At 41.2% G+C, this 14,482-nt stretch overlaps 1 protein-coding gene and 2 pseudogenes across 4 annotated transcripts; 1 reads left to right on the forward strand and 2 right to left on the reverse strand.

Moving 5' to 3' along the window:
* The first annotated feature begins 1,700 nt into the window (after positions 1 to 1,700).
* Positions 1,701 to 4,984, forward strand: LOC121803637 (ankyrin repeat-containing protein At5g02620-like). Of its 4 annotated transcripts, XM_042203267.1 has the most exons (5): positions 1,723 to 1,794; positions 1,973 to 2,057; positions 2,155 to 2,712; positions 3,392 to 3,801; positions 3,899 to 4,984. In XM_042203267.1, the coding sequence occupies exons 3-5, from the start codon at positions 2,253 to 2,255 to the stop codon at positions 4,754 to 4,756; spliced, it is 1,728 nt and encodes a 575-aa protein (XP_042059201.1). In that variant the 5' UTR covers positions 1,723 to 1,794; positions 1,973 to 2,057; positions 2,155 to 2,252; the 3' UTR covers positions 4,757 to 4,984. The 4 variants fall into 4 exon arrangements, with proteins under 4 accessions (XP_042059200.1, XP_042059197.1, XP_042059199.1 ...); XM_042203266.1 differs by having other exon boundaries at positions 1,701 to 2,057; XM_042203265.1 differs by having other exon boundaries at positions 1,718 to 1,794; positions 1,973 to 2,712.
* A 94-nt stretch (positions 4,985 to 5,078) lies between these two features.
* LOC121802684 lies at positions 5,079 to 8,163 on the reverse strand (annotated as a pseudogene).
* Positions 8,164 to 11,672: 3,509 nt separating this feature from the next.
* On the reverse strand, positions 11,673 to 13,795 carry LOC121803308 (annotated as a pseudogene).
* Positions 13,796 to 14,482: the final 687 nt, after the last annotated feature.

Raw genomic sequence — 14,482 nt, forward strand, 5'->3', positions numbered from 1 at the left:
TACTTATTAAATCTATCAATTATTGTTCAGGCACATTATGTTATAGCTCTAACTTATACGTACGCACTTACTAATACAAGAGCAATACATATTTTATCAACCCAATTAAAGGATTTATTGTAATCGTTAAAAGACAATAGATTCGAGTTCTAATTCAGAAGATATTTTTTAAATAACAAATCTGGTGTATATAATAGTAGCTAGAAAGGATTCAATTATATATCCAAAATATGCCACTACCATTTTCAATCATACGGTTGTATTATTGGAGATCATAATAGAATAGTTATATCAACATAACGACTAAATTGTTTTATCCTTTACATTTATATACACACTTAATTAACAATAAAATTAACCTCACTCGAAAAGTAAAAAAAATAAGTATGCACTAGATATACTTGTGTTGTAATATGAAATTGAACAAAAATAGAAACATGATCTAAACCTACCTGTATTTATTCAAATAGGTGCTGAGGTTTTGAAGAGATAAAAAAAATAGTCATTAACTAATCAAACTGAATGAATAAACTTTCACCTAAAATTGAATTATTGTCATGCATATTCATGATTATTGTCCCTGTTGGGGGTGCCCTAATCACGTTAAATTTTATATTTGGCTGATACTATCAGTTACGATATATTCAATAAATAGTATTCTCTCCGTTCGCCATTATTCAATATGATCTAGTAAGTAATGTTTTCTCCTTAAAAATAAAATAATATGGTGCCTTGTATTATTGGGGCTTTCGGCAAATATTTTTTATTAAAAAAAATGAATAAAGCACTGCCACTATAGGAGTATAACGTAAATTAAAGGTCTATTGCATTGTATTTCATACGTTCACGAATAAATGTGTCAATTTATCATTTTCGTTCGTCCACCAATAAATGTTCTATTTGCTTTTTTATTATTTTTGATAATTAACTCCATATTTTATTAACTTTATTTCACTCATAGTTCACTATAAAACTAATAATCCATATAAAAGTATTCATCTTCCACTAACTTTTTCAATTAACTTTTTACTACATTTTTAAAAATATATTAAGAAAATGAGAATAAAATTTACGTGTAATCTCATTTTCGTAAATTTTTTTTGACGTATTTTAAACTAACGATGTGATCAAGTTATTTGCTAAATATATTAAGAAAATGAGAGTAAAATTTACGTGTAATCTCATTTTTCTAAAATACATCATATTAAATGAATAATTTCACCCAGTTAGATGTCATCGAAATTTGAGAAAATTTGTGGAGTACTACTAAGATTTACAATTATGAATGTATAACAAATCAGAATTTAATCTAAATTCCAGAGTATTATATTTTTCGAGATTATGAAATTATCCCATCATTTAAAGAAAAAAGAAAAAATAGTTCGATGCCATCGGTAAAAAGAATTCAATAATATATACTCCTGGAAAGGAATAATATCAGTAACAAAACGTGGATAATGTTATGATACTTTTTTTTTTTGAAGCCACCATTCAATGTCTGTTTGTTTGCTTCTGCTCTTACCGATGTTAACATCAATGGCGGCCACCATTTGCACAAACCATATAGTGACATAATACTATTTTATTTATTCATCATTAAAATTGAAATTGAAATTGAAATGTGTTTCACTGTTACTGTTTCCACTTTCCACAGTCAAACAATTTCAGAAGCAAACAAATTAATAAAGCACCAAATAAAAGTTGCTTTGTTATCACCCAAAAGAAGAGAAATGCATTATTACTCTTCAAAGCTAGGATTTTTGTAACAAAATTATTCTCTACCACATGTGATTGGTGGGTTTTGCTCCCTGATTGCATTTTATTTTTTCTGGGGGTCTGAATTTCTGAATAAAGTTTCGATCTTTATTAGTGTTTCTGGGTTAATCTTGAAGACAGAGGAATCTTGAAGGATTTTCCTTTGATTTCAGCTGAAAGTGATATCTGAAACTTGAAATTTGTTGCCTTTTCTTAGATTGTCTTATTACAAATTGTGGGATTTTTGCGAAAAGATGGATTCTTTTGAAGGTTCCTCTGAAGATTGAAGCTGAAGAACTGAGGTACTCATAGTTTTTTTGGATTTTGAATAGTTCAAATTATTACAAAATTGGGGGTTTTGCGGCAGTTCCTATTTAATTAAGAAACCCTTTATGCTAGAGTGGAAATTCATAGAAGATTGGTCACAAATTGTTTAGAGTTGCTGAGATTTAAGGAAGTGAAAGGGTTTGGGGATTGAATTAAGGAGTGTGTGAATAATGGAGAAACAGACTAGTTTCCGGAGTCCTATAATTGAGAAACAACAGAGTTTTCGAAATGGGGCAATGGAAAAGCAGAAGAGCTTTAGGGGTTTGATGGAGAAGCAGAAGAGTTTCAGGATAGCAATGGAGAGACAGATGAGTTTTGGTGGAGACCGAAAAAAGAGCAAGGATTCTCCTGGGAAACGAGGAGACACCCCGCTCCATCTTGCTGCGCGGCCGGGGAATTTGGCGAAAGTGAAGGAGATTATTCAGAAGATGGAGAGCATCAACAATGGTGTGAGGGATTTGCTGTCGAAGCAGAACCAAGAGGGCGAGACGCCTCTGTATGTTGCTGCGGAGAATGGGCATGTCTTGGTTGTGGGGGAGTTCTTGAAGCATTCGGATGCTGAGACTTCTGCAATTCCTGCCAATAATGGCTATGATCCATTCCATGTGGCTGCCAAGCAGGGTCATCTTGGTAAGCATTTGATCTTTAGATCAATCTTGAATCTAATGGGTGCTCGTTGTTCTCTAATCTTTTGAAACTAGACGAATATGGTAGTGAGATTTGATGAAGTATTGCTTTTGTTTGTTTATATCTTTAATTATTGTTAAGAAATGATATGATATCTCTATGATGTAGTGTGTACTTGCATTTCTTGTTAACAAGTCTTTGTTCGGATATGGGATGATGATACCGTTGGTCTATTTACATAATGCAAACAAAACCATTAACCTGTCAGCTACTTGTTCTTGCTTACTAGTTACTACTATGAAACAATCTTATGTGCATTAGACCTCGGTAAGCATTTGATCCTTAGCTCAATCGCGCATCAAATGGTGCTTGTTGTTCTCTATTCGTTTGAAACTAGAAGAATGTGATGGTGAGATTTGATGAAGCATTGTTTTTGTTTGTCTATATATTTAGTTCTTGTTATGAAATGATATGCTATTTCTGTGCCATCATTTTTCTTGGCCATCTTCTGTTAGATAAACAACAATTACTCGAGATTTCTTATTGAGTCAAGCTTCTTGCATTCACCTGTAACGGATTGATCTCGACTGATTTGTGGAAAACGAAACCATTAACCTGTCAGCTACTTGTTCTTGCTTACTGATTGCTACTGTGAAACAATCTAATGTGAACTTTTTTGCAGAGGTCTTGAAGGAGTTACTCCGATTCTTCCCCAGCTTGGTGATGACGACAGACATCACCAATTCGACTGCCTTGCATACAGCAGCTGCTCAGGGGCACACCGATGTAGTAAAGCTGCTTTTAGAAACTGATTCAAACCTAGCTAAGATTGCTCGAAACAATGGCAAGAGTGTGCTTCATACCGCAGCAAGAATGGGGCACTTGGAAGTGGTGAAGGCTCTGTTAGATAAAGATCCAAGCATCGGCTTTAAAACCGACAGAAAAGGTCAGACAGCGTTACACATGGCCATCAAAGGGCAGAATGTGGAGATTGTAACAGAGCTCATAAAACCCGACCCGTCTCTGTTATCTGTTGAAGATAACAAGGGAAATACTGCACTTCACATCGCGACAAAAAAAGGGCGGAATCAGGTTGGTCTAGAAGCTTCCTTCTCTTGTAGTATGATCTTACTGATATTTGGTTCAAAAACTAATCTTGATATATGGTATGGTATGGTATGGTTTGGAGATGGTGCAATGTTTACTATCCGTGGAGGGGATCGATGTGAACTCGACTAACAGTGCTGGAGAGACGCCTCTAGACATTGCGGAGAAGTTTGGAACTCCGGAGCTGGTCACTATATTGAAGGAAGCAGGAGCCGTTCATTCCAAAGATCACGGGAAGCCCCCGAGTTCAGCGAAGCAGCTCAAGCAGACGGTTAGTGATATCAAGCACGGCGTCCAATCCCAGCTCCAGCAGACCCGTCAGACGGGTTTCAGAGTACGGAAGATTGCAAAGAAAGTGAAGAAGCTTCACATTGAGGGTCTCAACAACGCCATCACTTCTGCCACTGTCGTCGCTGTTCTCATTGCTACTGTCGCGTTTGCTGCTATATTCACCGTGCCTGGTCAGTACGTCGAAGGTCCACAGGAAGGGTTTTCGTTAGGGGAAGCTCACATCGCGAACAAAGCAGCTTTTGTAATATTCTTTTTGTTCGACAGCGTGGCCTTATTCATCTCCCTGGCCGTGGTCGTGGTACAAACATCTCTGGTCGTGATAGAGCAGAAAGCGAAGAAGCAACTCATGTTTGTCATAAACAAGCTCATGTGGCTGGCTTGCCTCTTCATATCCATCGCTTTCATCTCACTCACCTACATTGTGGTCGGAACTCACGAGCAATGGCTTGCCGTGTGCGCTACTGTGATTGGTGGCACGATAATGATGACGACAATTGGCTCCATGTGCTACTGCGTGGTTCGACATAGGATGGAAGACTCGAGAATGAGAAACATACGAAGAAGTACTCTTTCTCGTTCCCTCTCTCTGTCTATGGCGTCCGACACTGAGGTGTACAGTGAAAGATATAAACGGATGTACGCCGTCTAGACCACATTCGTGTTCATGAGATACCTCTGGAGGCGAAGAATAGGCTACTCCAACGCGATCTCCCTGTAAGTACTACAAGCTGCTCACCCCGAACTACATCTCCGTCGCCCTATACGGAGAAAGTTCCACGCTGTCTATGCACTGTGGTAGAGTATATTTTTGTAATTGATGTTTCCTATGTTTGATTCATCATATTATATGAAATAAAGCCTGATTTTGAAATCCTCATCTTGTTTGTTCATCTTGTACATATTCTTCATTGAAATCCTGCAAAACTGGAAAAATCTGTCTACTAATAACTAGGTAAATGTGTACAAATTTACATGAAGACTCACCTTTGCAAAGCCTGAGGAGGCCGGCACAGCAGCTCGTGACGAGCATCTGGAAAATTGACGCTCGTCTCTAGCTGCATCAATGCTGGCCTCCTCTGTGGGAACCCCCTCCATGACCATGTTTCTTTGAAGTATTCTGTTTTGGCTCCATGGAAGGTTGATCTGTGGGGGCATTAGTCGAAGGTGGGCTCCCGGAGAAGATGTGACGTACGTGTACCGGGTGAGTTCTCGGTTGTGCCGTGCAGCTTCCTTTTATATTCACAAGCAAGATCACCTCTTTGTCTCTGGTGTCTTCAGACCACCAGCTTTGAGGGATCCCATCAACGAACTCCTCCAACGTGTGGAACTCCTCGTGATGGACCGTCACCTCCACAGCATGACCGGGTCTGATCATGCCAGCTGCAGGAGTCACCTACACCAAACCCGAAGCATTCAAGTTTCCAACTCAGACACGGAGAGGAGTAGAGACATACCTCGAGCCATCGCGGGAAACCAAGCGAGCCTCTGGGGCGGTAGTCGGATATTACCTCGTTCTCGCTGATTGTGGTCTGGCCGAGGCATACGATTTCGTAGAACGCAGCGTGTTCCTTGTTCTGGTTTATGATGATGAAGCTTATGGTATCTTGATTGTTGAGCAGTATCTTGCTGGTGTTGAGACTGGTTTCAGGCACGAACCGTAGTGCATCGAGGTGCGGTCTAATGGATTCGTTCGACTAGAGAATCTTTCCAAACTCTTGCCTCCTTACTGATCTATCGACGCGGGCAATGTCTAGATTGAGCTTGCAACGCACCGGCTTGTGATCGCTCTCGGTCACATCCATACGCGCCTCATACCTTTCAGAATCAAGAAAGAGAAACATAATGTTGCTGATGTAAACCAGATTGAAAAATCAAAATCAGATGAAGAAATATATGTGCCTACTGGAATATGGAAGCCACAACAGGACACTCTAAGCTGCATTCATCTGCAGGATTCGATCTGTTATCGCGATACAACACTCTGTCGCACCAGGCCGGGATCCTCTTCTTCTCGCTCGAATCATACCCTAAAAACCAGAAATCGAGACAGATGAATCCTTGAAGAAGCCAATACAAATGAGCCACAATGTTACCTACCTCCAAGTCCCGGTTTCCCTCTTTCGAACTTGTAGGTAGGAGGAAACCTTACAAGCGCCTCGCGCATTCCTTGGAAGACTTTACCGGCCTTCATCTCCGCGCGAAGCTGGTCTTTCTCCCGTAGCCTGTCGAAGCTTCTTTGTGAAACAAAGTCCCTTGCTTTGTCGTATGATATGCCAAAAAGGCGGTAGTTGAAGTCGCCAAAGAAGAGGACCATATCAGCTTCGGCATGTTCAGGCTTCTCATCATCAGGGCTCTTGTCGTTAGTGGTTCGAGGCATCTGAGCGGCCGGTGAGACATCGGCTTCAGAGTTGTTGAGCAAGTTTGACGATCTTGCAAATGTCATGTTCCGAAATATATGATCAAAATCGGAGTTCCTCTTGCTCACCCCGTCTAAATGCGCGGCCAAATGGCAGTTGACGAAGCACATTATCCGATCGTACACTCTTTGTCTCAACCCTACACAACCCTGCACCATTCTTAATTTGTTATGTAGTATGAGAAATGAACCAAACCTCAACACTGTGCACCAGTTACCTTATTACCGATCGCACGACCCAAGCCACACGCCACTGCTGAAACGTCGAGATCCCCAGCGTGATTCCGGAGGGTTTTCCTCACCCTAAAAAGGTTAAAAGAGGTCACCACCACTTTAAAAACCGAACTAGAGTGTGATATGATTTTCTTGTATCAGATTCCGATCATCAGGCCGGCTAGCTGGCACGCGTTCGAAGGTATGTTCCTCATCCAAGGCTTTGCCGATGAGATCTTGCCACCATTGCCCTATAGAGCTTCCTTCTAGCCCTACCTAAAATAGATGACTACTACCACAAAAATATACATCAAATCAACACTATAAAAACAGAGTAAATTGTCTCCTTACAGTTTCTTTGGCAGCTGACATTGCAAGAAAACCAGCTCCCATCTCCACTTCCTGCAGGCCTACGACAACAATGCCGACGTCTTCCACAGACGATCCCAGCCACGACATTAGAGCTGCGTGGGAAGCTCTTCCTTGGCCAACATTCCACGATCCGACCGAAATCTTCAAATTCTCAAGCCTTGTGTACATGATCTCCCTATCCGACAGCTGCCTCCGCAGTATGTCATCCACAACCGAGGGCGAGGAGACGTGCCATCCGCGTATACCTCCGTGAGTCGCCAGACTATACAGGGAGCCATTTCCAACGACCAACTTTATAACCGGTCCATTATGCGTGACCCAACCAGCTATTAGGTTCCCTTCGAGATCGATGATCTGGACCATCCCGCTCACGTATCCGATCCATATCCGCGCACCATAACAACAGAAACAAAGGATGCCACAAGAGTGGTGAGTGTATTCGTGCAGACGGTTGCCATTTCCATCCCATTGGACCAATGTGCTGTTTGAAGAGCCGGTCCAGATCATCCCATCCGAATCCAGCACTATGGCCTCTGTCTTCTTACCTTCCTCGGATGCCCCACCTCCCTTTGCTGCTCTTCGGACAGCACCCGCAGCTCCTATGATGCCATTACACGAGCGTTGTAAGAAGTTTGACTTCTCCTCCTTCGACTTGGCCACAAGCTTCACATTCGCCTCATCCTCCACCGGTTGTTGTTGTTGTTCTTGGGATAATTTCTCCTCGGGGCGGATCTCTATCTGGCCATCCACGGTGAACACTTTTACGAGTTCCCTTCTACGAGCGTCCCTAGTTCACGAGCCACAATCAGAAACAGACTGCAAAACGATAAGATGTCAAGATAGCAAAAAGGCAGGTACCATAGCGAGAAGGATAACGAACCAACAGTCCAGACTCTGGCGCGAACATGATCACACAGCAAAGCTTTGACATCTGAAGAAGAAATGCTACACGTGCCATTAACCGTGACTTGGCTTCTGAGATCGATGCACGAGCGCTCCACCAACAGAGTAGCCATGTGCTTCTCCTTGGGCGGGAGGGAGAGCGATTTCTCCATAGCTTCCCACGGCCAACCCTTAACGATCCTCCTTCAGATCCTGTCCATATATCACCTACACACATGGACAGATGGATTAAAAGGAAATCTAATTTTGTGGTCGGGGGTGCTGAAGCCCCCAATAAGTCCTGCTAGAGCAAGAGGGTATACCAGAGGAAGAAACATCCATGGAGAGAACGGGGCCTCGATGTGCCTGCCAATGAAAACATTCGGTGAAGCCATTCTAGGAGAAATCGAGTTCCATCTTCCATGATCTGATTTGACCATCTTTGTGGCCGCTCCAAACCAACTTGCTCCCTTGATCAACAATGAGGCACGTGGTCGGAGAAGTGCTCACTGATTCATGGAACGCGGCAGCATCCTCATCGCTCCCCTTTGCCATCCCGCGTGTGCCTACCCCCGGCTTGTATGCATCTGCATAGTTCCACACCCTCACCCCTGATTCTTGCCCTGCCCACAACTGTGCTTCTGTGCTTGTGATTGTCCTTATAAACTTCCCCCACCTGCACATTATCCATCAACTCCTAACCATGGTTAAGCACTTTAACGGTTTCTTCGTCCCACTCAATGTGACACATCGCTCTTTATTTTATTCTGTTTTCATTCAACACATTAAACAGCACTGCATAAATCCTATACCTGAGTTTCCCTCAACGGATGAGGCCGAAGCTCAATGCAGGGTGGGCGGGTGGGGTTCACGGGGCCCTCTACTGGGCGCCTTGAATATCCCGACACTGCCACCGTTGCCTGTAAACTCCATCAATGGGTGTGATGGGTCATCATTGCCGCCACCTCCGTCTGCCTCAATCCTTTGGTGATCAACATGGTGGTCGTTAACAGACTCGACAACGATGCCGGTGACTGTAGAGTAGGGATAGAAGTTTTCTCCATCGGAGGAGTCAGGGTTGTTTCCTTTGTAGTGACCGCCGTTATTAATGCGGTTCTCGTCGAGGCTGTGTTTCTGGAGCTCTTGCTGGTGCTTGTTCGCGTCGGTGTTCGTCCTCAGCTGTTGGCTGTATGACTGATTTTTCCGGTGTGGCGGCGAGTTGGATACCCCCTGTCAACTCTCCATTTCCGACCGTGGAAGTTCTGTTGCCTTCTTGGCTTCTCTCGTGCGTCTTTGTATTATGGTTTTCAGCCAGTACGGTTTTCTTAGCTTGTTCGGTGTTGCCATCGTTTATGTTTGTGTTTGTGTTTGTGTTTGTGTTCGTGTTTTGGTTTTTGGCCATGACGGTTTTCTTTGCTTGTTTGGTCCTGTCATCTTTTGTGTTTGTGTTCGGGTTTCGGGCCGTGCTTGCTCTGTTCTCTTCTAACAACCTCTCATTCAGCTTCCTAGCATTGTCTTGTTCGAATCTCTCGTTCGTTTCTGCATTCTGTTTTCGGGCTGGCTGTCTTCTTCGGGTTTCACATGCCCTTTCGTTGCATGCTTTCCGCTTGGGGCCTTCCGTTGTCTTTCGTTTTGTTGTTGCATCGCCTGGCGGGGGAGCTTTTCTTGTCCTCTTTCGGGGCCGGGATCGTCTTTGTCTTCTTGGGCCGCGGTCCTTCTATCGTCATCGTTTGATCTATGATCCATTGTTGTGAGGAAATGAGAGAGGGAATCAGCCTGAGAGCCAAGAGAGAGGTGGTTGGAGAGTGGCATTCGAATAAGGGGAAAGCGAGAAGTGAGGCGAAACACGCTGACATTCTCATTCAGAAATCATGCTAATTTCCATTTCTTCATATACTATATTATTAGTATATATATTTTGAATATTGTGAAATTCTGTTGTAGAATACTGCAGGAATAATACGATAGATATGTAAAAAGACTAGCTTGTTGGTTACTCAGCATAGTATTAATGGAAAATATGAAAAAGTCTAGCTAGTTAGATATTGCTACCTATCCATTTATTACATACTTCATCAGTCCTTGAATGTGAATTTCTTCCAAATACTTTTTCCAGTTTATATTCTTGACATCCACTTGAAAGTTAAGCTGCTCCTCCTTTGACATTTCTTCAGTCAACTTGTTTGTATTTCCTGTGTCAAACCTATGTAAGCATAGATAGCAGACTTCATCTTTATAGTATTGCCGAATTGAAACAAATGTCCAAATTTGATGTTTGGAAAGGAGCTTATATCACTATATAACTCTTATGTATTACTCCCCAATGCCCAAATTTGATGTTTGAAACATATGCCCAAATTTGATGTTCGGTAAGTTTCTCTCTATCATGATATAATGAAATATGACTCATTCTCCATTAGCAAGATTCAAACCACTTTTCCTCTGTGGCTCTATATTTTTCTTATATAGTATTTCTTTCTTCCGTTATTAAATGTTCCACTTTTCCATTTCTATTTGTCCGCCAATAAATACTTCATTTCACTATTACTATATTTGGTAAGTAGATCATATATTCTCCATTAACTCATTTCACTCACATTTTATCATAAAACCAATATATAACAGTAGACCTCACATTCCACTAATTTTTTCTACCATTTACTTTATAAAGTCAAACAATCTCTTAAAACCTGTGTCAGTCAGATATGAGATATTTAATCATGGACGGAGGGAGTATCAATTTTGTTCGAAAAGTCACAGTCTCATAATAACTTGAAATTTGCACTAACATTCAGAATGGATTGAAGAATCGAACTCATACTTCATCGAAAGAATGATGACGCATGATAGATTTTGGCCATCGCTAATTGTTTAAGGGGCGAAAATGTCATTTAATTATTTTTCTGGATTTTATTTTAATTTTCCTATTTTATTTTATTTTTTGTTTCCTTTTCAGTTCCTAGAGTTTCTCGATCTCATAGTGAGAATAATTATTTTGGTAGTCAGGTTTTGATCTTAATAATAAATTGTATTCTTAAGAAACTTGAATTTTCAGAATTGGACCATTGTTGTTAAGCGTTTGCATCAGAGCGTATTAAATTACTCCTAACAAGTATAGAGCTTATAAAAAAAATATGTGCCTTTTGATCTTCAAATAAATACAATACTTTAGTTTCATAGATTAAATTCGTGATAATTTTAGGTCTAAACGTTAGAAAGTCTATTTATTATGGCTTGTCGAAAATAATTTAAAGACTGTTGCTATGTAAAATAATTTTAAACGGATCTCATTTTCAAGGAACTGGATCATTTGAACAGTACAAAAATGTAGCTTCCACTTCATAAATTAATTCAAGAAATTTTAAAAGGGTTATATAAGAATGATGACGATAAATATAGACTATATTTATAAATTATAATACTTACTCCCTCTGTTCCACAGTAATGGAGTAATTTTTCCATTTTAGGACGTTCCAATCATAGTAGAGTCATTTCCCTATTTAGCAAAAATTAACTCTTTTTCCTTCACTTACTTTATTCCATGTCTTACTTCATTCTCACTACTTTTCTTTCTTTCCTACTTTAGTATCTCTTCATTTAATACATTTAATATCTCCTTCTTAATATTCTTTCCGAAAAGAAGTGACTCTACATTATGGAACGGAAGGAGTATTTAAGTTAATAATACTAAAAACAAAATCATTTTGATTATAACAACAATCAAATATGGTACACCATTATTTAATTGACACAATAAAATGATCATTTATCAGACATTATAATCTCATATCTAATTAATTAAGCAACAAGCATTTGAATGTGTTGATCCTTCTGAAAATAGGTCATATCCAACTCATCCAAATACACCCACGCCTCAATCCCATCATTCTCTCTCGTGTTCATCAAAATCATCAAATCTTCAAGAGGAACATCGGCCAAACTCACCCAAATCGCTTTCCCAAACCCAAAATCCAACTCATAATCCCCAAATTTCGACCAATCAGTCACGTAAATCACCTTATAATCCTCCCTGATCAACCCTTTCTCAGCTATCTCAGCATAGCTATCCACCAAAGCCCACCTCCCGAATTCCTTGTCGCTCAAAATCCTCGTGCAGTCCTTGATCCCACGCACGGTGGCTTCGCGCATTTCCCTCACCAGCTTTGGGAAATCACGCGCCGCCGCCTGCCTCTCTACCGCGCTGAGCTCCACGTGTGATATTGATACCCATGTACCGCATGCGTGCTTTGGCACGGGCGGGACTGTCCTCTCGCGCACGTTTATAGCATGGGCGATCAGAGCCGCCCTTGCTGTTTGAGTTTGGAGCCTGAAAGGAAGTGAACAAATAACTGAAAAGAAGCACGTCATGATAAGTACGGTAGAGAGATAAGCCAAAGGTTTGTTTGTGGGCCCTACAAATATTTTTCTAGGGTTGATTCGATATCTATTGATACTAGAATTATAGTTCGACATTTTCCCATATAAATAGTCGTTTTCTTATTGTAAGTTAGTATCTAAAAATTATGTGATTTTTTTTACTAAATAGGATCAATCACTCAACAATTTTAAATTTTGTTAAAGACATTTTTCAATATAATTAAGGACACTAATTTGTGTTTCTAAATATACCACATCAAACTTTTAAAGAGCGTTCTTATCGTTGTTGTCTCAACTAAAATTAGAAGACGCAAATGAAAGCATTATAAAAAACCAAAAGAGTAAATTAATTTGTCCTTCATTTAAGAACGCTTTCTTTTTTATCCTAAATTATTGTTATTTTTTAAAAAATTTCAACACAAGTAATTGTATCTCAATTCTCGTGTCCTTAAAAAAATCAAGTTTTTTTTATAGTGAATAATGTTTTCCAAATAGTCTTATAGTGACTTGAACTTTTGAACTAGCAAAATGTGTTACAACTAAATTGTATTTCATGGTTAAATTTATATTAAAATTTCTTACCACTATTCCCAACTTAGATTATTTTTTATTTTCATATTAGTACTATTTATATTCGTGATTACCTATGTTTATTTTCTAACATCGTAGATTCGCCCGCGTGTCTAGCCTCATCAGCGCGGAGAAGCGCCTGCGTGAGTGCGGCCGACACCACCACCACCCTCGACAGCGTCACACCCTCCAGGTCCGGGTCCGAGCTGGCCCGGGCCCTCAGGGCCGCGATCACCTCCTTGTCGAAGACAACCCTCTTCCCCACAATCCTCCTCTCCCCGACCCCGAAATCCAGCGGGGCAGCGCTCTCCGACGGGAACAGCGCCGCCGAGCCGAAATCCGGGTGGATCGTCCGCTCCCCGCCGCGCGCGGCCTCAGCCCACGCGGCGAGGAACACGGAGAGCGAGCAGGCGTCGAAGATCCGGTGGGACCCGCAGACGGCGACGGCGACGCAGCCGCAGAGGAAGGTGTTGACCTGGACGGCGAGCATGGGGTCGTCGGGGCCGTCGGCGGCGACGACGTCGACGGGGAGGAGGGCGTTGAGGCGGGAGGGGGGGGAGGGAGGGGGCGGAGGTGGGAGTGGACGAGGGCGCGGGAGAAGAGGGCGCCGGCGTCGTTGCAGTCGACGGCGTGGAGGGGTTTGAGGTAGCGGCCGGCGAGGGGGTAGAAGGAGGGGAGGATTTGGGAGAGGGGGTTTTGGAGGTTGAGGGTAAGGGTGTGGGGAGGGTAGTAGAGGATGCGGATCACGTGCATTGGGGGGTTGAGGTCGTCGATCTTCGAGATGTTGTAGCGGCGGAGGTGGGGAGGGGTGGCGGTGGCGGGTTTCACCAGTTGCCGGCTCTGCACCTCCACTTTCATTCTTGCTGTGGTTTTTTGTCAAGACAATATGTTGATTTTATGAGTGAGAGAGGTTATATATAGAGATGCAATCAACTACAGTTGATCATAGTATTATTTGCATTATCTATTGTAAGCATAATTAATACTAATAGGGTGTAATCACAACAACCAATTTAGGACAAATTGCAAGAAAAAAAAACATGAAGTTTTGTCAAATTGTAAAATTAGTTGATAATATGATGGAATTTGAATTTGTATCTGATATGAAAGTCGAGAAATCATACGTAAATGTTATCTCGAGTGAGTTAAATGACGTCGTCTATTCATGAACAAAACAACGTCGTTTGGTTGAAATGCATAATCAATAGTACACGTGAGTGACTGTATATTTTTGTTGTAGAATAATTGAGGATAAATCTAAAATTTATGGTTATTCCGTATGATTTTTAAGGTTGTAGAATGAGTTAGAATTTGATCAAATTAAACTTCATGGTATTTTCTGACAATTTACCCTTATTTTCCATGTATTGGAAACCTTATAGTTTTATCCACTTAGAAAACCATTGTTCAATAATTTTCTCAGACATATATATTGTACATTTTTTTGGACAAATAGAGTATTAATTTTCAATATTTTTCATGATATTTGAAGAGGGGCAATGCCCTAAAGTTTGAACTCAATCCTTATGTCGTACTACTATATAG

Source organism: Salvia splendens, chromosome 5 (assembly GCF_004379255.2).
Source record: "Salvia splendens isolate huo1 chromosome 5, SspV2, whole genome shotgun sequence".
NCBI lineage: Eukaryota > Viridiplantae > Streptophyta > Magnoliopsida > Lamiales > Lamiaceae > Salvia > Salvia splendens.

What these genes read in the sequence shown, in the direction of transcription:
- LOC121803637 (XM_042203263.1), top strand. Translation starts at nt 2,253, where the DNA reads ATGGAGAAACAGACTAGTTTCCGGAGTCCTATAATTGAGAAACAACAG. An exon ending in TGCCAAGCAGGGTCATCTTG is followed by an intron (nt 2,713 to 3,391) that starts GTAAGCATTTGA and finishes ACTTTTTTGCAG; the next exon opens with AGGTCTTGAAGGAGTTACTC. An exon ending in CAAAAAAAGGGCGGAATCAG is followed by an intron (nt 3,802 to 3,898) that starts GTTGGTCTAGAA and finishes TATGGTTTGGAG; the next exon opens with ATGGTGCAATGTTTACTATC.